At 42.1% G+C, this 24,525-nt stretch overlaps 1 protein-coding gene across 2 annotated transcripts in view; it reads right to left on the reverse strand.

The window, feature by feature from the left end:
• The window catches only part of DZIP1 (DAZ interacting zinc finger protein 1), a 53,830-nt gene that overhangs the window by 12,268 nt on the left and 17,037 nt on the right, over nucleotides 1–24,525 (reverse strand). For both annotated transcript variants that reach the window (XM_068526323.1, XM_068526322.1), the window contains exons 9-15: nucleotides 22,529–22,666; nucleotides 20,484–20,546; nucleotides 12,351–12,491; nucleotides 11,855–11,903; nucleotides 10,312–10,368; nucleotides 7,950–8,006; nucleotides 2,737–2,796 (exon numbers count right to left, since the gene is read on the reverse strand). In XM_068526323.1, coding sequence (XP_068382424.1) covers nucleotides 2,737–2,796; nucleotides 7,950–8,006; nucleotides 10,312–10,368; nucleotides 11,855–11,903; nucleotides 12,351–12,491; nucleotides 20,484–20,546; nucleotides 22,529–22,666 — 565 coding nt within the window. The remainder of the gene's footprint in view (nucleotides 1–2,736; nucleotides 2,797–7,949; nucleotides 8,007–10,311; nucleotides 10,369–11,854; nucleotides 11,904–12,350; nucleotides 12,492–20,483; nucleotides 20,547–22,528; nucleotides 22,667–24,525) is intronic.

Below are 24,525 nucleotides of genomic sequence, written 5' to 3' on the forward strand. Positions count from 1 at the left end.
TGAAATAGATGCACCTCCCACCCCAATTAGGCAAAGAAAATTCTTTGGCCAGCATCTCAGATATAAGGAATGACACAGAAGCACAGCTTGAAGAGAGGCTCTGGGTTATGGGGCCACATGCAGGGGTCAAGTGATGCCCAGATGGACTGGCCGGTCTAGAAGAGTTGCAAGGCCTTTGATGGCAGTAACTGAATTCATTTGCTGATTGGTCTGGGTTCACCCTTAACCCCTGAAGACAAGTTCATTTTGACGTCCAAGTTCCCCCAAATGATGGAAGATTAAACATTTCCCTCTATCCTCAAATTCCCTTTACGTGTTTGTGCTAGTTTTGGAAAGCCATTTGTGAATAATTAGAAAACCCTTGATAGGAAGAACTCTTACAAGGCTGGGGCTGGCTGACAGAAGCGAGAGAGAGAAGGTAGAGTGGATAGGAAAAAATAATAATAAAGTTTTTATGTAAAGGTGAAATGAATTACTTGAAAGACAATCAGAGCTGAAGATTTTATATAAAGCACGTATTGCTCACCAAGATCAACAAGACAAAATATTCTAGAGATCAGCACTTCCTCTAATTAAAAATTTTAAAGCATGCCCAAGCAGATGGCCAGACTAACGCACGACAGCCCACACGTGTGATCAGTTACATCAGACTTACACCATTTATGGTAAGCAAATAATTGTAGCGCAAAGCAAGCAGTTAAAAAAACAAAACAAGCAAATGCACAAAAAGCAAAACGAAGCAAAACACAACAGAATTTCTGAGTTGGAGGGGACTTGATCATCTAGTACTCAATCTCCTCATTATTCACACGAGGACTCTAAAGCCAGAGGTAAAGAGACCTCCCCAAAGGCCACCCAGCCAGTCCTGCAAAGGCTGGACCAGTTTGCCTTCCTCCATCTCTTTGTTCTTTGCATTAAACTACAGAAAACAGAAAACGTGGACTTTAGTTCCAGCACTGTCACTAATTAAACTCGACGACCTGGAGCAACCTCCTAATGCCCCCATATTTCAAGTTTCTGAAAAATAAAATAGCCCCTAAGATCCCTCCTGGCCCTCACATTCTAACATCCTACAGAACAGCAAGATCAAGTCAGCCTCAACACAACTGTCAGGAAGTAAGGATGAAGAAATAGTCTCATATGAGTTACTTCTTGGTAAAAAGTTGTACTGTTTTTGCAAACCATTGCTAAGATTTATCTGCACAGGCATTTGTCTGCAAGTGTTTGTACAAGCTGAGGAATTTATTGATGGCAATTAATCTGCTGCCAGCATGCTGGCTCCACGGAGGCACTAGAAAGATGGGGTCGCTGGTTTCTGTGACAGTGCGCTGGGACTTGGCTATTCTCAGCGGTCCTCAGCACTTTCCCATCCCTCACCAGAGCTGTGTCTGAACACGTGGAGGGTGGCAAAGATTATTTTCTTTCCCAACTCAGCTCCCTAAATGTGGCAACAGCCGATGATGGTGTTTGCTGTCAATGATCCCTAACTCATGCCTTAACATTGTCTAGGTAGACACACAGGCAGAATATGCAGTGGGTGAAACCTGGAACTGAAATGGGGATGATGGACAAATCAGGATTCCTCTTGGAAACCAGCTGACTCGTTTTTAAATGAGTGTGAACTATATGACTTGAGATTCCAGTTTCAAAATTTTGGACCCTATCTATGAACCTCCTGACACATTTCATAGATTCTTCTGAGAACAAGGGATTTTGTGTTCCAGACATCAGTAAATGATACTTATGTAGGAGAGAGAAAGCAGGTTACATGCAAGTAAAATGAAAATACACATCATGTAGATGTTATAGATATGCCTGATGTAGTCCCTTCTCAATTTGTAGCCTTGTACAAACAAACAAAAAAATTGGAAAAAGTCTAGAGAACACATAAGAAGTCATAACAAATATCAAGAATTTACATATTAGAACATATAATTTTACTTCTCTTCCTAACAAAAATGACAAAACCAGAGCCCATGTAAATATTAACAATTTGCTTTCTCCTAAAGAAGTGAAATATGGTAAAGCATTATTATTACTAAGGAGAAAATTATGATAAACTGATTCAAACATAATTGTTTTAGGATAAATCTAGCATTAGAAAATATTCTTAATAACGTAAATAAATATTCGTAAGCTTCAAAGATTAGTCGATAGAAAATAAGTTTTATTATTACTACCAAATAAAATGAGGAAGCAGTAATAATTTTAATTATCTCCCCGAACCTGTAACAGCTCCCAAATTCTGCCATTAAGATATTCTGCATGTAAATATTCCACATTCAGAGCTTAGACATTATGCCTTCCTTGCTGTTAAAAACAATTTTTGAAATGGGCACTTCACCTATTCATTTCATAGATTCAGGGCATAAGAAATAACTACTGTGATACGAATATTTTTGTATAATCTGCCACACAACTGTGTCGACTTGTCATCTGATCAAAAAATCTCTGCATTGACATAAAGGCTTAAAATTTTTTTTCAAGTTCACTGACGCAGGAAATTTCTTATTCATATACTAAGAAACAGTAAAGCGGGGGGAAAATATAACAGCACATTAGGGGAACAGGATGACAGAATACTACATGTAGATTGAAAATGTAATCCAAACCTAAATGTCTTCCCTAATTTTGATACACTACGATAAAAACCACTGAATCATACTTCCAAGGCTTGGGGTTTAGCATCTAAATGTGACTGATGCAGATATAAACCCTGATCAAGCTCTTTGTTACCTTTTTCTTCCTCTGAAAGTTCTTCTATTGGTTCCAGTATGTGCGATGAGAATGCCTGTTCTATTGATGAGGAAAAATAAGAATAGTACAAATAGGACGACAGCAAAGTAAAATTAGTTCCTTTCAAACAATTTTGAAAGATATAGTTCCATAGTATTTTAACCATGCAGAAAATAGCAAGAATTTACTGGGAAAAAAATATTAAGGCAGCCAGTTAAAGCTGGTCGCTTTTCCATAGTATCTTCCCTTGCTACGTATTTTCTGTTAACTCCACTGTCAGGAAATTACATTTTAAATAATAAAGTTAAAATTTACTGCTCATCAACTTAGTGCCAGACATGATTTTTTTAAGGCACAAGAACACAACTGCAAAAGATCTTCTTCACTTATCCCTAAAAATATTTTCCTTGTATCTTGACCAGGTGGCTAGATAGAAAATTATTGAAAATATTCAATTTCCAAAGATAAAAACATAAAAAAATTCCCAGGGCCCTGGGATTCCCACTTCTTGCCAGCCCCAGGGTCTTCAAGTGGAAGGTCCAGAATGGTAAAAAGGCAAGGAGAGGTATCCTGGGGTCAGCAGCAGACTAAGACCCATTCTTATACACCTTCGTGTCCCTAAACCACGTTTCAAGACCTAGTTCTGCTCCCAGAGAGTCAGCAGGGTGAAGCTGAGGAGATGAGAAACGAAGATGGGCTTTTCCCAATCCCACCCCAGAACAGTGGCTGGCGGAGATGAGGCTTCTGGGTGACTTCCCAGGGAAACGTCACTGTGCCCACACAAGGAAACCCGCAGGCAGCACGGATAAAGCAAACCCCATCCGATCAACAGAGGGAAAGCTCCTTCATGGAGAAGGTCAGGTTTTGGCTGAAGGTCTAACTAACCACAGCAGTCAGGCATTAGGCACAGAATGAAATGCAACCAAAAGTCTGACTTAGGAGGTGCCTGGGCCCCTCATCTTCAGCCTGGAGACTGACACGGGGCACCTGCCCAGAAAGCTCTCCACCTGCTCCCACAAAACGGGGGTCATTTCATCCTGCCACCAGACCCCAGGGTGGGTGATTGGGGAGGGTAGTAATAGCAACAATTCCTGAGTGCTCACCGGGCTGCCAGGCACAGATCTAAGAGCTTTGCACGTATTACCTCGGATTTACTACCTCCTACTTAGAAGGTCTGGCTTTTAATTTACTAAAGGGTGTTTCTGATACTCTATTTTAGGCATATACAAATATACACATACACACACATATACATATAATAGGAATATACAAATAAATATGTATTATGTTTAGGTGTTTAAAAATAGGCTCTTACAGCTTGTTCAGCAATCTACTCAACATATCTGACATCGACTGTATGGTATGGGAGAAATGCATTTTACTACTTTCAAATGAACTTTCGGAACACAGCCTATTAGTAAATAGGAGTCCACTTTAATTTTGAAATGTAAACATGGCCCCGCAAAGGAGCATGTAATTCCATCCATGTAACACAACTGCTGAACATCAAAAAGGTGCTTTCATATTTGTTATTCAGCAACAAGATTTTAAAGTTATACAAATAAAGAAAAAAAACGTGTACCTATGTGTGGCAATGGCTGTTAACTAGACTTATTGTGGTGATCATTTTGCAGCAGATACAAATGTCAAATCATTATATTGTACACCTGAAATTAATATGTTATATGTCAACTATACCTCAAGAAAAAATTTAAAAATTTAAAAGATAAAGTTATACAAACAGACTATTCTACTAGTTTGAACTGCTGAAAACAGGTTTTAGGAGGATTAAGCTAATCTCATTATTTTAATTCACATGGTTTATATTTTACTGTACTTTATGAAAATGACAAGAATAAAGTTATGAGGAAAAGTTTTATAAAATTTTACAAAATCATCATATGCATTTTATTATCATTATATTACAGGGATAATCCTATGACTTATCTCTCTTGAGTCAGGATTAAGTGTCAAAATCTGACATTTCCTGCAGCGATGCAGAGGGCGGAGGAGGGGCAGATTCCCGAACCTGGGCTCCCATAATAATAAAGGCTGAGGAAGTGAGGTTGACCAGACCCCAGCTCCCAAAGCAGACTGATGTCCCAAACTGGGAGGGGAGGGCTGCCATTCTCATGCTTTATAAGCCACAGGTCCAGCCTCCAGTTCCTGCCCTGAGCTGAGAGCTCCAGGGTGAGAGCTGAAACTCTTGGAGGCTTGAGTTTCCCCTCCGAACTTGCCAAAGGCCTCCAGAAAAATCCTTATGTTGGTCTCCCACCATTACCTCCAGAAGAAAAACTCCCAGACCTTCACCAAGCCCTCTCTCCACTGGCTGACTTTGTTGGACTTCATCACCCCTACCCTAGAAGCTAACGGTTAGCCAGTGCTTGCTCAGTGGCTTTTGTTCCAAAGGCCTTGCTTCATTCTGCACTTATTGCAGCCCACTGAAGTAGCCAAGACTCTTCTCCCCATTTGGCAGGTAAGGAAACCTAGGCCCCTACAGTTTCATGAGTCAACCGTGAATCCAGACTGTCTACTTCCAAACTCCAGGCTCTTGGCCACGAAGCCCCAGTGCTTCCCTACTGGTGCTGCTGGGTTTGTCTTCTGGAATTTTCTGAATGGCACCACCGTCCACCCAGTACCTGAGCTCATCATGTTCTGAGCCTTCTCTCACCTTCGGCCCCCAATCACTTGCACAGCCTTTCCACCAATCCCACGGAACAGCTGTTACGTCCACTTCCTTCTGTTTCATCACCACAACCCGATTCCTAGGTGAGGAATCTCTTAGACTATTTCTAACATACCCAACTGATCTCCCAGCTCAGGTTCTTTGAACGCATCGGTCAGGCTAAGCTTCCCGCAGCCCAGCTCTCCAATCCTGCCATGCTCAGCCTCAGAACATTCAGCAGCTACAAAATGCCACAAGGACGACCCAAACAGCTTCAGCCCAGCACTCAGTGGTTGCCATGAACAACCTTAACAAGCCTGTCCCTCAAATCTCTTTTGCATACTCTATGCTCAGCCAAACAATTCGTCTGCACCAATAATTCACATCCAGTGCTTTCCTGCCACCTTTTGCTCCTACTTTTTGCTTTGTCTCAGCTGAAAGGAGCGTGCCCCCTCCCTGGGGCAACCCATGTCTTATAACAACTGATGGCCTCAATCCAGGAAAATTCCAAAGTGCCCATCCCAGCTCTAAAGCTCCCGGTCAGACCTGCTGAGGCCTCTGCTACAGCTGCATCTGGGATCAACATCCCTTTAACGCCCAACCCTGCTTCTCTCACAGGTGTTGTCTGAGAGCGCTGCCCAAATAGCACCCGCAAACCTCCAGCCCAGAGTCTGCGTCTCAGGGAACCCAACCTCAGCCGGTGAGTAATCATGAGATTTTTCATGGTAAAGGACCTCATCAAGCTTTGAGATAGAACAAAAGGAAAGACAGAGAGGAAGTTGGGCTAATTAATGCTGTGCGATACGTGACCAACGCTCCCTGTGCCCCTGCCCCCCAGCACCTGGGGAGGCTGCCACAGCTGGGGGTGGCCAGGCAGTGGGCTGCCGCCAGACCTCCTCCTCTGCTCCTGCCCTTTGAGATGCTCACAAACCAGCTTTGATCCCAATCCAAGGGCTGTGGGCCTTGTGCCAGGTCTGGCTGGCATTGAAAACGAGCATTTCAATCCCAACAGATGCCAGCAAGGGGGCATGGCTGATTCAGGCCAGGGTCCAGACAGAACGCAGTGCTCTAGGACTGACAGATTTCTCAGGACCCTGGAATCAGCCCCAGACAGCATTGCACGCCTACTGTGTGCGGCCTTTATCGGGTACCAAAAATATAAAACGAAGAAACTATGGCCCTCGTGTAATGCCAGATAGGAGACTAACAAGAACAAGGTGGGAAACGGAAGAAACTAAAACACGTGCTGAGGTACAAAAAAGAAGTAGCCAGCAATGCCTTATGAAAATCAACCCTACTACTGAACAGCGCAGGGAACTCTATCCAGTACTCTGTAATGGACCTATATGGGAACAGAATCTAAAGAGTGGAAAAAAATCAACCTTAAAAAAGGAGGCAATGGAGAGACTTTAGACCTGACATAAATAAAATGAATAGAGAATAATTGCCAGAGATAATTTTCTCATATATTCAATATTAAAGAAAGTTTCTATAGGTCAAACATACATTTTATCTCTGTTACTGGCTCAAAGGAAAAAACCCTGCATGTTCTAAACACTTGTAAATAATAACATCCAATATGTGAAGAATTTATGCATTACGTATTATAAACACATGCCAAAGGAAACCGATCCACCTGAAATGATCTTAGGAAATAAATAAGGGGCAATAAACACTTCATGAGTCAGTCAGTGAGTAAAAAGGATAATTACAAAAGGCCATGATATATGGACCCAAATATTTATGAAGACAAAAAAGTCCAACTCGACTGACCATGGATTTAAGTCCTAACTAAAAGGCTAAAAAGAAAAGTGGAATGAAGTAGTCATTAGATTCCAGAAGCATTTGTAGGTAAGACAGGAAAAAGGTGGTCCCCCTCCCATCTTAATTCATTTAATATACAGCAGACCATAGGAAAACAATATATTAAAAAGATACTATAAAAACTGTTAGCACCTTAGTTGTATAAAAATAAAACATGTCTATAAATATTCACCCTGTCTACTGGATCATGTTAATAACAATTATCAGTCTGTGGCCTGGTCCAAGAACTGGATCCTGGCAGCAGTTTCATTCAGTGGTTCCTACTTTTTTCTTTTAGTTTCCATCACATGTCTTTTCTAGCTTTTTTCCAACCAATCACTGAAACTGTTTGTTTAAAAGAGGTGACTTGCTGCCACATTGAAAGTTATAAAAACAGTCACATATGCCCTGTGGCATGTGCTGGTTGGCTGGTCTAGTAGAAAGTCATCCACTCACCCAATACCTACTACTTTCCCCCAAATATCATAAATGATCCAAGTACTACCCAGAGTTAAAATCTGTACCTGTGAGCCCAGCAATAGATACATTTTATACTTTATGACTGGTGGGTATGATCAGTTCACAGTAACATTACATAGGAAGACTGCAGTTTTATTAACTGTTTTGCATTCACCAAAATGTTTTGTTTGCATAATTACCCCACACAGAAGCACTTTCAGTTAATAAGTTACCTAACTCAGGGCGGAAACTGTACATAAAACGCTGAGGCTTTGCTGAAACTTACCATGTGCCATTGTTAGACTTGACTTGGCATCCAAAGTCTGTGGGGCTGGGGCATTCACTGAAAAAGCATAAAAAGAAAAAGCTCACAGCGTTCTGTAATTATAGCGTCAGCACCTGAACATGAGGATAACCAAATATTCGTCAAATTAGTCAAGATACATACAGACGATGGAGGGACAAAAGACAAAGATATTACCAACTAACCTAAACCAATTTCTAAATAACAGGCTTATTGAAATATAATTCACCCTCTTAAAATATACGATTCAGTGGGTTTTAACATAGTCAAAGAGGCAAACTATTATATATAGGATGGATAAACAACAAGGTCCTACTGTATAGCACGGGGAACTATATCCTATACCCTGTGATAATCCATAATGGAAAAGAATATGAAAAAGAATATTTATGTATAACTGAGTAACTTTGCTGTACAGCAGAAATTAAACACAACACTGTAAGTCAACTATACTTCAATTAAATTAAAAAAAATACAGTCACAGAGTTGTACAACTGTAACCACCATCTAATTCTTGAACATTCTCACCACATGTACACCTCCCAAAAATACCCGTTATCTATTAGCCCCATCTCTCCCTCCCCCCAGGCCCTGGCAACCACTGGTCTACTTTCTGTCTCTATGGATTTGCCTATTCTGGTCCTTTCATATAAATGGAATCATACAATTAAATACGTGGTCCTCTGTAATCGGCTTCTTTAACTTCGCATCATGTTTTCAAGGTTCATCCACGTTGTAGCATGTGTCAACATCAGCATGTATTTTTATGGCCAAATAACGTTCCATTGTATGGACAGATAACGTTTTATTTATCTGTTCATTAGTTGATGGACATGTGGGTTGTTTCCACTTTTTAGCTATTATGAATAATGCTGCTATGAATATTCATGTACAATAAACCAATTAAAAAAACTACCCCAATCACTGGGCTGGAAGACACCGTGAGAAGGCATTAATTCAGCCACAGCCTTCAGAGAGGAGTATACCTGATTCAAGCAAGACTGAACACCCTGTACTTCAAATATCTCAGAAAATTAGATTCTACAGCCTCTCTCCCAATATTTGACAATTCCTATCTGAGGTTCCTCTCTCAACTATTTATTTATTTATCTATTAGTTTACTGACTCTTTCCCTAGCTTATTAGAATAGATCTTTAATTCTAATCCTATTCTAAAAAATACTGGCCACAAACTTCAGGTACCCTATAGGCGTACAATTTTGTCTTTACAATGGCTAGTGTGAAAGTGTTCAACTCCTAACTGTGGGTAAACTGCTAACAATTCTGGAAATATGGCCTTCAAACCCATTTGCAACTTGCTGATCTAGATCCAGGTTTGGTAAACTGCAGCCTGTGGGACATACCAGCCCCTACCTGTTTTTGTAAATAAAGTTTTATTGGAACACATTATTGTTCCAATATTGTGCTAAGTATAATTAAAATATAAACTAATAATTGAGTGTCTTTTAAATGTCCATACTTCTCTGAAATGCTTCTGTTCTCCCCTCAGCTCTACTCCTGGCACTTAAACTACCCTCTCCTCCTGAGCACCTCTCAACCTCTTCAGCTTCCAGAAGCAACACCAAGAGGCCTCAAGAAGCAGCTGAGCAGTTAAAACAATTAGCCCTTTCCAGTCAATTGTGCCAAATTCCCAAACACGTTCATCAATGTCCTTTCATCATCACAAGTCCTGGGCCCGTATGAATGGTTGCTCAGGGCCCGGCCTCGGTGCAGGCCCTCTCCCCCGTTATTCAGATCCTGTACACACGCTTTCTTGAATGGAAACAAAAATATTTCAACTATTTATTATTAAGAAAACAATCTGTCCATTTTGAACTGTACAGATTATGTCTTTTTAGATTCTGGCCAAATCCTGACAGCTCCGGAAGACAGCTGTGCTGAGCTGACTTCAAGTGAGTGACTGGTGGGACCATCGTGTCAAACCCTGCAGCACAGGGTCTCAGTGATGCCAAAATGTGGCGGCCACCACACACAGTCAATGTGGTCACAGTGTATGACCTTGGGAAATCCAAGAGTACAAACTGCAGCGACGCCGAAGAACTTTTAGTTGTTCCTTTATTAGGCGAATAAGGTAACAGGTAAGGTAATAAGGTAATAGTAAGGTAATAGGTATGGCTAACCCAAATCACCACAAAATCACATGGATATTTACAATATCGGGTTTTAGAACTAGGTCAAATCTGGGAACCAAAATACGTCATTATATAATCTCCAAACACACTGATGTTCAAAGAAATGTCTCTAAAAATAGTAAGTAGAAGTTACGTATGGGTTTAGCACTTTAAAAATATCTTTAGAACCCTGAGCCTATTATAGAAACTTACTAGGTACAGTTGGGGTAGTTGGCTTAGATTCAAAAGTTTGCCAGGTTAAAGGATTCCCTGAAATAACAAAAAAAAAAGTAAATGAATAACAAAAATCACAAGCTATGGGTTATATTTTGCTAGTGCATATCCTAATATTTTCCAAAAAAAAAAACAATAAATGAAATTTACCAACATATAGCAACTCACCCAAAAAAGATGTTTAACAAACATCTTTTAAAGCTAACTTTTTTCCAAAATTAGTTTTCAAATATGTACGCTAAGTAATTATAGTTATTCCTCACTACCTGAACTCTTACTATTCCAAGAGAAGTTATAGGGAACCACCACCCTTCCCAAACCTTTATCTCAAATCGAGGGAAACAAGTGTGTAGGTCAATGTACAGGCATACCTCATTTTATTGCACTTTATTGTATTTCGAAGATGCTGCATTTTTTACCAATTGAAGGTTTGTGGCAACCCTGCGTTGTCAGGTGATGGTTGGCATTTTTAGCAATACAGTATTTTTTAATTAAGGTATGTGTATTTTTTTAGACATAATGCTATTGTACACTTAATAGACTACAGTGTAGTATAAACATAACTTTTATTATGCACTGGGAAACCAAAAAAATTTGTGTGACTCACTTTATTGTGATTATTGGCTTTATTGCAGTGGTCTGGAACTGAACCTGCAATATTTCCGAGATATGCCCGTATCTCCCGTGGCCCCCAGAAACAGGGAGGAAACCCAGCTCATACACACATTATCAATCCCCAGTTGGCATCCCTCAAGTAAACAAAGATGCCTTAATGACCTGAGATGTACAGGAACCAAGACTGGGATCACTCGGAAGAAAAGCAGGCAAAAGGCAAGCTTTACGCTGTGTTGGGAGACCCTGCGCTTCTGGCTCCCAGCCCCCCTTCTAGACTAGCTCTTGAATGATACGGAAACGAATGGCTATCAGTGCTACATCAGTAGGTTGTATATCCCCCCACTATACTTAGAACAAACCCTTAACCCCAGCCTACCACCATGCAGAATCATGCAGCAAGCCTCTACAGCACTTTAGGATAATTAAGAGTTTAATATTAATAACGATAGCCAACACTCATGAGTGTTTAACAGGTGCTCTTTATACCTGTTCTCCCATTTCATCCTTGTAACAAGCCTATGATGTAATTACTACTAATATTCCAGCTTTAGAGCTGAGGAAACCGGGGCAGAGGCTCACAAAGCTACATAGCGCCAGAGATGGGAGTTGAACCTGGCCTGCCCCCAGACTCTGTACTTTTAATCATAAGGCATCTTATTGCACATCCATCCAGAGGTACAGTTACTAAGCACGTATTAGGTGCGTAACGATATTCTGATAAAAAGGATACGAGACCATTCTATGACAGTTTAGGTATTTCAAATTCTTCAACTCTCTGGGTTGTGGTTAGCACAACTTAGCACATCTTAGCACTCATGAACCATTGCGGCCCAACATTCTTCTGAAGTCCAGCACACGGTTAGGGAGGCCCGCCTTGCCTCCAGCGCTGGAATCCTGGTCCACTTACCTCTGGGTTCACTGACACTGTTTAATGGTTTACTGGTAAACTCTTTAATCTGCAAAGAAGAACAGTCTTTCAGTGATCCATGTTTGAACTAGACAGGGACATACTGGATAATGGACAGATACCGTACTCAGTAAATGAACCTTTTCACTAAATCCTCCAAAGACACAGGACATGTGGACTTTAATGACCTGGAGGCAAACGTTTTATAAAAGCAGCATTTGGATTCAGCTGCTTCTTTTGGTAAGGAATTACCAAAAGAAATTTTAGCTACCTTCACATTTATTCTGAATTCTAATTGAATAAATCTGATTGCTCTACGGTATTTTAAGATACCTTTAAAAATTATTTTATTTACTTATACAAACAACCACAGGGAAAAAAATATTCTATCTTCTTTATCTTATCCAACTTACAAGCGCTCTAAAATAAAAACACATGTTCTTAGATAAACTGCACTGTTTACATAAAAACGGTGCCAATATACACTCCAAAATACCTGTTGTCTCTGAGTGATGATCAGCTCATTCTGCTCCTGGAGCCTCTGCCCTAGCTCTTCTATCCTTTTCTTGTAGAATACATTACTTGCATTTAGATCATCTATCATGGAGGTTCGAAGTTTCTCTATATGTGACAGGAGCTGGAAAAACCAATGAAGAAAGGCATTCATCTGCAAACTGCATGTAAATTCCTTCTTTCGGCAGTTTGCATATACATGCCATACCTTCTTGCTGACCTATGTTATCTACACACTGAATAACTCTCTGATCACTGTGTATGAAGGCCCTGGCTATACAAGGGGCTTCATCTCTGTTCCCAGGGAGCTCATGGCCCAAGAAAGCCAACACTGACGATGTGAACAGCGGAGGGAACCTGAGCCATTACATGAAATCACACAGGGACGAGCAAGGATAAGGATCAAGGCTTCTCCCTCAGAGCAGCTCCAACCCCACGCAGTACTGTTCTCACACATCCACATGCATCATCCCAGCTGGAGAGTGCACTCCCTGGGCCGGAGAGCCCACCTGAATTATTTTATATGCCCAGCAACTAGCACGGTCTCTGGCTCTTAGCAGGTTCTCAATAAATATTTACTGAGAAATGGGAGGTGGAGGGGGTTGGGGGTAGAGGAAAAGAGGAAGGGAGGGAGGGGAGGGGAGGGGGAGGGAGAGGGAGGGGAGGGGGAGGGGGAGGGAGGGGGAGGGAGGAGAGGGAGGGAGGAGAGGGAACAGAAGGAAGAGAAGCAGATAACAGACAGATCCAAAGAGGCACAGATTCATCTTTTGAGACTTAACCTCAGGGAAGATCAAATACTGGACAAGAATTCAAGAAGAATTTGTTTTCAATAATTTAAGGAAACGTTCTTAAAGCAACTTTGGAAGTTGCTTAAACAGAAGAGAAAAAATCCCTTGGTAAATGGCACTAAGGACATTCCAAGCCTACGGCCTGGAAACAGAGACAGGGATGTGCAGGTCAAATAAACGGGGGTAACTGTGCCTGAGACGAGCACAGAGAGTGCCTGGAGCAGCATTTCCTAACCGGCGAGGTTTTTTGTAACAGACACTCAACACGTGTAGAGGCTGCATGAAGCATTTCATCTTGTTGAATCCACACCACAGCCTCATGGATCCAAGTTTTGACCTCGTTGTTCAGATGGGGAAACTCAAGTCTAGAGAGGTAAGTAGCTGACCCAAACGCAGACAACTTGAGGGGGAAGAGCCCAGACTTGAACTTTCCTGTCTTCACAGTCAATGCTTTCAAACTTAGTGTCTATGTCATGACACGTATTAATGAATTGTACTTGTGGGCTTCCCTGGTGGTGCGGTGGTTGAGAATCCACCTGCCAATGCAGGGGACACGAGTTGGAGCCCTGGTCCGGGAAGATCCCAGGACCAGGCACACTAAGCCCGTGTGCCAGAACTACTGAGCTTGTGCTCTAGAGCCCACGTGCCACAACTACTGAAGCTCGTGCGCCTAGAGCCCGTGTTCCGCAACAAGAGAAGCCACCGCAGTGAGAAGCCCGTGCACCGCATCGAAGAGTAGCCCCTGCTCGCCGCAACTAGAGAAAGCCCGCGTGCAGCAACGAAGACCCAACACAGCCAAAAATAAATAAAAATAAAATAAATTAAAAAAAAAAAAAGAAAGCAAGAAATCGCCAAATCAAAAAGTAACAAAAATGTACCTATCAGAATGGCCAAAATCCAGAGCTTGCCAATATCAAATGCTGACGAGGATGTGGAGTAGCAAGAACTCTCATCCACTGCTGGTGGGAATGCAAAACGGTACAGCCATTTGGAAGACAGTTTGGCAGTTTCCTACAAAACTAAACGTACTCTTACCAAACGATCCAGCAACTGTACTCCTTGGCATTTACCCAAAGGAGCCAAAAACCTATGTCCACACGAAAACTGCACTCGGATGTTTATAGCAGCTTTATTCATAATTGCCAAAACCTGGAAGCAACCAAGGTGTCCTTCAGTAGGTGAAGAGACAAAGAAGCTGTGGTCCATACTAACAATGAAATGTTATTCAACATTATAAAGAAATGAACTACCAAACCATGAAAAGACTTGGAGGAATCTTAAATGCCTACTGTTGAGTGAAAGAAGCCAATCTGAAAAGGCTACATACTGTATGATTCCAACTATATGACATTCTGAAAAAGGCAAAATTATGGAGCCAGTAAAAAGAATCAGGGGTTGAGGGTAGGGAGGAAGGGATGAATAGGCAGAGCACAGAGGATTTTTAGGTCAGTGCAAGTATTCTGTATGAGACCATAATGATGGCTGCATGTCACTATACATTTGTCAAAATCCATAGAATGTACAACTCAAGAGGGAACCCTAATGTAAACTGTGGACTTTGGGGGATAATGACATGTCAGTGTAGGTTCATCAATTGTAACCAATGTACCACTCTGGTGCAGGATGTTGATAATGGCGGAGGCTGTGCATACGGGGTGGGCAGTGGGTATTTGGGAACGCTGTGTATTTTTTCCTCAACGTTGCTGTGAATGTAAAATTACTCTAAAAATAATCCATTTACACTGAACAGAAAAACAATAAAATAACAACAAAAAGTTAATGCTCTCAATCCATACACTGCAGGGTCTTCTCTCTGAAGTGCTCTGTGCTCACATGAGGCCGGACAAACAATAGGTTGAACCAAGTTAAAAGGGTTTCCTGAGTAAGGACTAAAAAGAACCCTACATATCCCCAGTGGATGCTAAGAATCTCCCCCCCCCCCCCAGGAGGATACTGTCAGGAACCTTCCCCACATTTTTACAGACTACTGGAAGAGTACCCCCAAAAGCAGTTTGGGAAATCTGGAGTTGGAAAACAGAAGGAAAAGCCAATAAAAATGTACAAGGCTCTGGGTGCAGGCTGAGAATCAACAACACGGGGGCTCACTGCAGGGCCCAAGCAGAAAGGGTACGTACGAAAAACTAAGGGATGGCATCATTTTGATACTGGAATTGAGAATTGACCAGAAAATGTGATAGTCCAAGAAAGAGATAGCCAGAAATTATTTCAAAAGGCTTGTTGGCCTGGAACTCATTTCTTGTGACCTCCTACCATTTCAAGTTTTACACTTTTTCTCTACCACCCACATTACCCCATCCTCCTCTCCTTTCACTGCGTGACCATTCTACAACCTCCCAAGCTCTAAGAGTCTTCTGTTGGGTGGAAAAGGGCATGCCATCATTTATCTGTGGTTCCCTTTGAACTCCTACCAATGTTATTTAAAAACAAAACCAAAAAAAGACTGCCAAGAATCTAGGTAAAGCAATAAAAAGTTGGCAAACGCAACTTCCCTTAAACAGAGAAATACAATATGTGCATTGTAGGAACAGGAGGCACCAATCATGTGGAATAATTAATAGTTTGGTCTCAGGCACAGATTACTAAACCTTATTGAATCTGCCTCTCTGTTAGGGTTTAAGAGAAATGAAGGAAGAAGCAAGCAGCTTCTGAACAAGCAAAACCAACAGACAAGGGAGCAGCGTAGCCTGGCGGTGGCACAAAAACTCCACGCTCCCAGCACATGGGGTGAGGCACCTCACTCACACAGAACCAGGTCAGGCCTCTCCTTCCTCCAGACCACTGGCAGTCGGTCTTCCTCTCTATCACCACCCACAGTGGCCAAGTGTAAACCTCTACAACTTACACTGTACACTGTATTCCAGCCAGAAGGCGACTTAAATTCCCACAGTTGCCTGGAACACAAGAGGCTTAAAGGAATGAGGACTAAAATCACCCCCTATTAATAAGGAAGCCTGAATTCTGTCCCTAAACCCCAATGCTCTAAGAATACCCTGAAGAATAAAAATAGAACTTCAAATTGTAAGAGCCGTGGTTCAAACCATGGATCCAAAACACAATCGTCTGGGGTTTGGTGGTGTTCTTATTGTTGTTTTTTCCAAACTCTGCATGTCCCAGACTTACCTACTGAATCAGACCTTCGGCGGGTAGAGCTGGACACCTGTATTTTGGAAGAGCCTCGGGTCATTCTGAAGGATGCCCCTGGTTAGGAACTACTGCCTTAGAGCATCTCGAAGGAAAGAGTCAACATTCTCACAGAAAAGCAACTCCTCTAAGTTGTCACTGGCTGCTCCCCTCCTCACCTGGCTAAGTGCCTAAAGCATGAAAGGTGAGCAAGGCGGCGAGGCAGACAAGCAGGCCCTGAGGTTAAGAGGACCTGGTTCAAATGTCACGTCACACCGACACACAGCTCTTTCCACCCTGTTCTTCTGAAGTGTACAGCCAGCATCTCCCCATCCACACACAAAAAGGCTGTGCGATCCCCTTGCTGGCCACCTATCGACCTTCTGCATTCATTCAGCGAATATTTAACAAGCACCAACCACATTTTAGACACATTATTGGATGCTGAGAATACAACGGAGGAGTAAACAGAGCCCTCCCCTCACAGGGCTAGTGATCTGGTCGAAGAGACAGACAATAAACAAGTAAACAAACTATCGAAAGCAGTGTTGAGAGCTACACTTGTGAGGCGATGAGGATAATAAAGGGAGGGGACCACCTCCTTGGATGGAGTGGTCTTGGGGTGACTTCAGGTCTCTTGAAGGAGGAGAATGAAGGCAGGAGAGATGCTCTCCTACTGGCCTTGAAGAAGTCACAGCCAGCCTGGGAACTGCGGAGCTGAGGGTCTCACTCCCACAGCTAACCGTAAGGAACTGCACATCGTCGATCATCTGAACGGGCTTGGGAGGGGCCCCAGAGCCCCAGAGGAGACCACAGCTCAGCTGACACCTTGAATGCAGCTTGCGAGACCCCGAGCAGACAACCCAGCCAAGCCGTGCCTGGACTCCTATCCCATGGAAACTGTGAGATAATAAATCTGTGGTAATTTGCTACACAGCAGAGAAAACCAAATCAGAGGGGAAGGAGACAGCCACATAACGAACAAATGGAAACAGTATAGAGGTTCCTTAAAAAACTAAAAATAGAATTACCATATGATCTAGCAATCCCACTACTGGGCATATACCCAGAGAAAACCATAATTCAGAAAGACACATGCACCCTAATGTTCATTGCAGCACTGTTTACAATAGCCAGGTCATGGAAACAACCTAAATGCCCATCGACAGATGAATGGATAAAGAAGATGTGGTACATATATACAATGGAATATGACTCAGCCATAAAAAGGAACGATATTGGGTCATTTGTTGAGACGTGGTTGGATCTAGAGACTGTCATACAGAGTGAAGTAAGTTAGAAAGAGGAAAACAAATATCGTATATTAATGCATATATGTGGAACCTGGAAAAATGGTACAGATGAACCGGTTTGCAGAGCAGAAGTTGAGACACAGATGTAGAGAACGAGCGTATGGACACCAAGGGGGGAAAGCGGCGGAGGGGTGGGAGGGTGGGATGAATTGGGCGATTGGGATTGACATGTATACACTGATGTGTGTAAAACTGATGACTAATAAGAACCTGGTGTATAAAAAAATAAAATAAAATAAATAAAAACAAGTGGAAGGACCGCCCAGCAGCGAAAACCATGTGTAAAAGGAGAAAAAGGCCACATGTTCTACAAATTACCAGAAGGCCACCGTAGCTGAAAAGAGGAGGTTCAGAGAGGGCATCAGGATGAAGCTACAGTGGCGGCCAACAGCCAGATTTTTCTGGCTGCTCCGCAGAGAGCAGATTACAAGAGGAAAAGGTTGGAATGGGGAAACCAGTTACTGGGCCCTTTTAGAAATGGTGGGAGCTCAGTGGAGGATGGAAGCAACAGAAATGTCCAGAAGAACGTGGATATGAGACACTCGGCAGGACCTGCCAATAGCCTGGAACTGGGGGTTGAGGGAGTGCATCTGAGTGGACTAGAATGCCACCAACCAAAAGAAAGACACCTCTGGGAACAAATCCAAGAACTTCACTTTACACATGCTACATTGAAGAAGCAGTGGAGGGCTTCCCTGGTGGCGCAGTGGTTGAGAATCTGCCTGCCAATGCAGGGGACACGGGTTCGAGCCCTGGTCTGGGAAGATCCCACATGCCGCGGAGCAACTGGGCCCGTGAGCCACAACTACTGAGCCAGCGCGTCTGGAGCCTGTGCTCTGCAACAAGAGAGGCCGCGATAGTGAGAGGCCCGCGCACCGCGATGAAGAGTGGCCCCCGCTCGCCGCAACTAGAGAAAGCCCTCGCACAGAAACGAAGACCCAACACAGCTAAAAATAAATAAATAAATTTATAAAATAAAAAAAAAAAAAAAAGAAGCAGTGGGGATGTCAAGTACAAAGCTGGCTATTTCGTCTGGAGCTCAGAAGGGTGGCTTAGACTGGAGAAAGAAACATGGGTGTTATATCTACATACAGCGCGGCCACTACTCCCCTTTAACAAGCTCTCTCTGTCCGATTCCTGGAGCACCAGAACTATGAGAAATGAATTTCTGTTGTTTATAAGCCACCCAGTCTATGCTGTTTGCCCGAAAGGGGATACAAAGGGCTACAAAACACACACAATTTAAAGTGACAAAATAAACAGATGTTTTCCTGTCTTAAAATCTCAAATAAATCTACTTTACATTTTTTGCACTATTGTAAAAGCATTTTAACACTTAAATTTCTGATGTACTCAGTGGAAAAGGGATAGGTGTTACAATTCATTTTTGTTTTCATTAAAATGACTTTAATGTGAACGATCCCTTTTTTTTTTAAATTAATTAATTTATTTATTTTATTTATGGCTGTGTTGGGTCTTCGTTTCTGTGCGAGGGCTTTCTCTAGCTGCGGCGAGCGGGGGCCACTCTTCATCGCGGTGCGCGGGCCTCTCACCATCGCAGCCTCTCTTGTTGCAGAGCACAGGCTCCAGACGCGCAGGCTCAGTAATTGTGGCTCACGGGCCCAGCTGCTCCGCGGCATGTGGGATCCTCCCAGGCCAGGGCTCGAACCCGTGTCCCCTGCATTGGCAGGCAGATTCTCAACCACTGCGCCACCAGGGAAGCCCCCGAACAATCCTTCTTTTTATAGGCAGACCTCAGAGATACTGTGTGTTCAGTTCCAGATCACAGCAATAAAGCGAATCACGTGAATTTTTTGGTTTCCTAGTGCATACAAAAGTTATGTTTACACTACACTGTGGTCTATTAAGTGGGCAATAGCGTTATGTCTTAAAAAAACAATGTATATACCTTAATTTAAAATACTTTATTACAGGCTTCCCTGGTGGCTCAGTAGTTAAGAATCCACCTGCCAATACAGGGGACACGGGTTTGAGCCCTGGTCCGGGAAGATCCCACATGCCACGGAGCAACTAAGCCCGTGCGCCACAACTACTGAGCCTACACTCTAGAGTCCGTGAGCCACAACTACTGAGCCCATGTGCCACAGCTACTGAAGCCCATGTGCCTAGAGCCCGTGCTCAACAAGAGAAGCCACCGCAATGAGAAGCCCGCGCACCGCAACAAAGAGTAGCCCCCGCTCACCGCAACCAGAGAAAAGCCCACGCACAGCAGCAAAGATCCAACAGAGTCAAAAATAAAATAAATAAAAATTAAAAAAAAAAACTTTATTGCTATAAAATGCATCATCTGACAATGCAGGGTTGCCACAAACCTTCAATTTGTAAAAAATGCAATTATCTGCAAAGTGCAATAAAATTAGGTATGCCTGTATTCAAAACTTACTTAGACTGCCACTCTGTAATGTTTAAAAATTAGAAACATGTATTCAACAATGGAGAAATGATTAAATAACTGATGATACAGCCATAAGATCATCATGGAGCCATTAAAAAAAATCATGATTTTGAAGAATATTTTAAAACATAGGAAACTGTTTATGATATATTCAATGAAAAATGTATAAAGTTATAGATATAAAGCAAAATTCAAAATTTGTGAGACATATTATATGCATGGGTTTCTATACTTATAGAAATGCAACATTTACAGCATAGAAAGAAGAGTGAAAGAAATTATAACAAAGCGGTAACACTGGTTATCTATGGTATTGGAATTATGAGTAATTTTAATTTTTGTTATACATGTCTCCACAAATGTCTTAAGTGGATAAATATCACCTTTATTATAGAGGAAAGCAAATATTCTTTTCAGAAAGACCCACTTTTTATAGGTCATTGATTTCTTAATCTTACCCGGCTCTTCTCTTTCTTGTGTTCTTGATGAAGAGCCTGAACTCGAGCTGTCCACTTGCTTTCCTATAAAATTAGTAAAACAAGAGTAATTTAGTGTAACTGTAACAATGACATCTACTCAAAATGGAAGCTTGCTTTTTAGTGAGTACCTATGAAACCCAACTATCTGTTTGGTAAAATTTCAACAGGCATTTAAAAAAATAAATAAATACAGTCAAAAACGTTTAAACACACTTGCACTTGGTTTTAATCTTATACTCTGAGGCAAGGTTCAGCAAACATTTTCTGTTAAGGGGCTAACAGAAAATATATTAGACTCTGGGGGCCAGATGACTCAGTCACTACTACTAGAAGTAGGAGAACAGCCATAAGTAATATGTAAATGAACAGTCATAGACGATACATAATAGTACGGCTGTGTTCCAATAAAACTTAATTTAAAAAAACAGGTGCTAGCTTGTTAACCTCAGAAGCTAAAAGGAAACATCAAGGTTTCTGGGTCCATAGGTTCTGAACTGTTAGAGCTCACAGGAAGGAGACAAGAGAAATTTAGGTGGGACCTGAGGATTTCATAACTGGGTCCTTCAACTAGTGAGACAGCAGCCTGCTGGGAGCAAATGCCAACAGTTCAGTTCAGGACCCAATTCCTGGTCCCCTACCGCATACCAGGCACCTCGCTGGGCAGCCGTTGGCAGGCTGGGAGAGAACTAAGAGACAGGCCATGCTTGCCCTGCCCGGAAGAACAGTGGACATACAATGGAGGGTTCCCACATAATGTGCACGTGATCAGGTCCAGCTTGGAGGACTGTGGCAGTGCAATAACCCAGAACTCCAGGAGAACTCTCCAGAAGAGATGCCATCCCAGCTGAATAAGTGTCAGGGCCTGAAAACTGGGAGGTGCATGACAAAGAAAGCTGCAAAAGCAAAAGCAGAACTCAGGTTGCCTCGTCCCGGGAACCAGGAGCTCTTTGGGGCTACTGGAGCGTCAAGGTAAAGGCAAGAATGGTGGGAGATGGCAGGACCAGATGCCCAGGGACTCTGAATGCTGGTTAAGGGTCCTAGACTTTGTTCTGTGAAAGAGGGGGAGCCATTGAAGGATTTTAGACAGGACGGTGACATGATCACCCTGGCTATAACACAAAAGGCAGATTTAGGGGAGGGAGGCAAGACAGGAAGCAGTGGCAGTAGTCCATGTTCAAAAACACATTTACAGGGACTTCCCTGGTGGCGCAGTGGTTAGGAATCTGCCTGCCAATGCCGGGGACATGGGTTCGAGCCCTGGCCCAGGAAGATCCCACATGCTGCAGAGCAGCTAAGCCCCTGCGCCACAACTGCTGAGCAGCCCCTGCTCGCCACAACTAGAGAAAGCCCACACACAGCAACGAAGACTCAATGCAGCCAAAAATAAATAAATAAAAATAAATTTATAAAAAAAACCCAAAAAAACCAACCAAACAAAAAACACATTTACCTTTTAAAATGACATAATATTGCTTTTTGAAAAAATCCTGCATTCATAAGCTTTAATCTCTATGTTTCCTGGCTAAAAAAAAAAAAGTTCCCCTAAATCAGTGTGACCAAAATAGCCAGGACAAAGGCTGTACTGATTACTGAGGTTCACTTCCAAATGACTGTAATTTATTTGATAATGTAAAAGACCATGAGTTTGCCAATGCAGCCATATATTTAAGCTCTAAAATAAGTCAGGGCTTCAATATGCCTTTCTATGCCTTTTGAAAGTGGGTCTACATCTGAAATATGAAAAATAACTACTAAGGCAATATGAACCAATTCAAATAGATATTATTCAAGGAAAAATTAAACAACTTTGCCAACTGTTCCGTATCCACGTCTATTAGTCAATCAGTAAGTATCTAATGAACACCTATTATGAATTACACATGTGTTGGGAGATAAGGAAAAAAGAATTAGTCACCTTCATCATCACTGAAACAGAGGCACTTTTTTGTAGATGGTGCTTACTGTAAATTACCTCACCAAGAAAAATCAGGCCTCTACTGCAGTAATCACCCACTTTTACATACCTGACTATCAAGAAGTTGCATCACATTTTGGAAATCCTGGGGATGCTGAGGACGTTCTTCTTTAAACTCATGTGCATCTTTTAATGTGCCTATGTTAGACTTGATCTGCATATTGGACTTCTGGATTTCTGACAATTGCTATAAAATAAAATTCAAAATCACTGGTACAGATGTTCATACTTTTATACGACCGACACAGAGAACAAAATTGGGGAGCACCTGACTATCCTCCTGGACGTTCATCGTGCTTCTCCTGCTTCTCATTCCCAGTGGTTTTCCCGTTCCATTACTTCCAACAAAAGAACGTGCACTGGGTGAGAAAGGGAAAGGAAAACCTAAACTTTCTAATCTTAGACAATCGATCTTTAAAACTTTAATGGGCAGGCAACAGTGCCAGAAACAGAGGAACTGGGTACAGTTGATTCTCAGGATGATTTAGTGAGGAGGCCAGCATCATCCAGGGACCACTAGGGACATAAGGTTTTAATTTTACCCTTTACTTGTAGGTTATTCCCAAAGTTACTGGCAGTAAATACCCACAGAAGGTAATAAGTTAACTTCAAAAACAAAAGGATGGGGGAGCATTGTCCCCCACTGCTTAAGTCTGGGCTGCACAATTCCTTTCAAAGAGCACAGTATGGAATGGGGGGCAGTGGGGTGGGGAGAAACCTGACAAATACTACCTCAGCCAGGTGATCAAGGTCAACATCAACAGTCATAAACCATGTAGATGGTATGTACCCTTGAAATGACGTGATGAAAATTGTACTTTATCTCTGAGGACTTCTTCCCCAAAACCCATAAACCCTGTCCAACCATGAGAAGAATATCAGGTAAATTCCAACAGAGGGGCATCCTACAATATACCTGAAAAGTACACCTTAAAACTGTCAAGGTCATCAAAAACAAGTCTGAGCCTAAGGAAACAAGACAACTAAATGTACTTGGGTATCCTGGATAGGACCCTGGAGCAGAAAAAGGATGTTAGGTAAAAGCTAAAGAAATCTGAATGAAGTATGGACTTTAGTTAATACTAATGTACCAGTATTGGCTCATTAATTGTAACAAACGTATGATACTAATTTAAGACGTTAGTAATGTGGAAAACTGTGTACAGGGTAGGAGAGGGGTGTTTATATGGAACTTTCTGTACTATTTGCTCAGTAAACCTAAAACTATTCTAAAAAATAAAGTCTAGTATTAATAATAATTTTTAAAACCCTCTATAGCCAAAATGGGCAAACAACCCAAATGTCCATCGAATAATGGATAAATAAAATATGGCGTATCCATACAATGAAATATCATTCGGCAATAAAAAAAAAATATTGATACATACTACAACGTGGATGAATCTTGAAAACATTATACTAAGTGAAAAGAAGCCACTCACAAAAGATCACATTTTATATGATTCAATTTATATGAAATGTCCAGAACAGGCAGATGCATTGAGACAGAAAGTAGAGCTGTGGTTGCCAGGGGTGGGAGGGAGTGCCAATGGGTACAAGGCTTCTTCTTTGGGTGATGAAATGTTCTAAAATGACTGTGATGGTGGTTGCATAACTCTGTGAACATAGTAAAAACCACTGAACTGTACAGTTTAAGTGGGTGAATTGTATGATATGTAAACATCTCAAAAAAGCCATTTTAAGCTAGTGGCGCAGTGGTTAAGAATCCACCTGCCAATGCAGGGGACACGGGTTCGAGCCCTGGTCCAGGAAGATCCCACATGCTGCAGAGCAACTAAGCCTGTGTGCCACAACTACTGAGCCTGCGCTCTAGAGCCCGCGAGCCGCAACTACTGAAGCCCGCGCGCCTAAAGCCCGTGCTCCGCAACAAGAGAAGCCACCACAATGAAAAGCCCGAGCACCACAATGAAGAGTAGCCCCCGCTCACCGCAACTAGAGATAAATAAATAAATTTATTTATTTATTAAAAAAAAATATATATATATGTATATATATGAATGGTAAAAAAGTCCTAGGTGGGGAAAA

Source organism: Eschrichtius robustus, chromosome 18 (genome assembly GCF_028021215.1).
Source record: "Eschrichtius robustus isolate mEscRob2 chromosome 18, mEscRob2.pri, whole genome shotgun sequence".
Lineage (NCBI taxonomy): Eukaryota > Metazoa > Chordata > Mammalia > Artiodactyla > Eschrichtiidae > Eschrichtius > Eschrichtius robustus.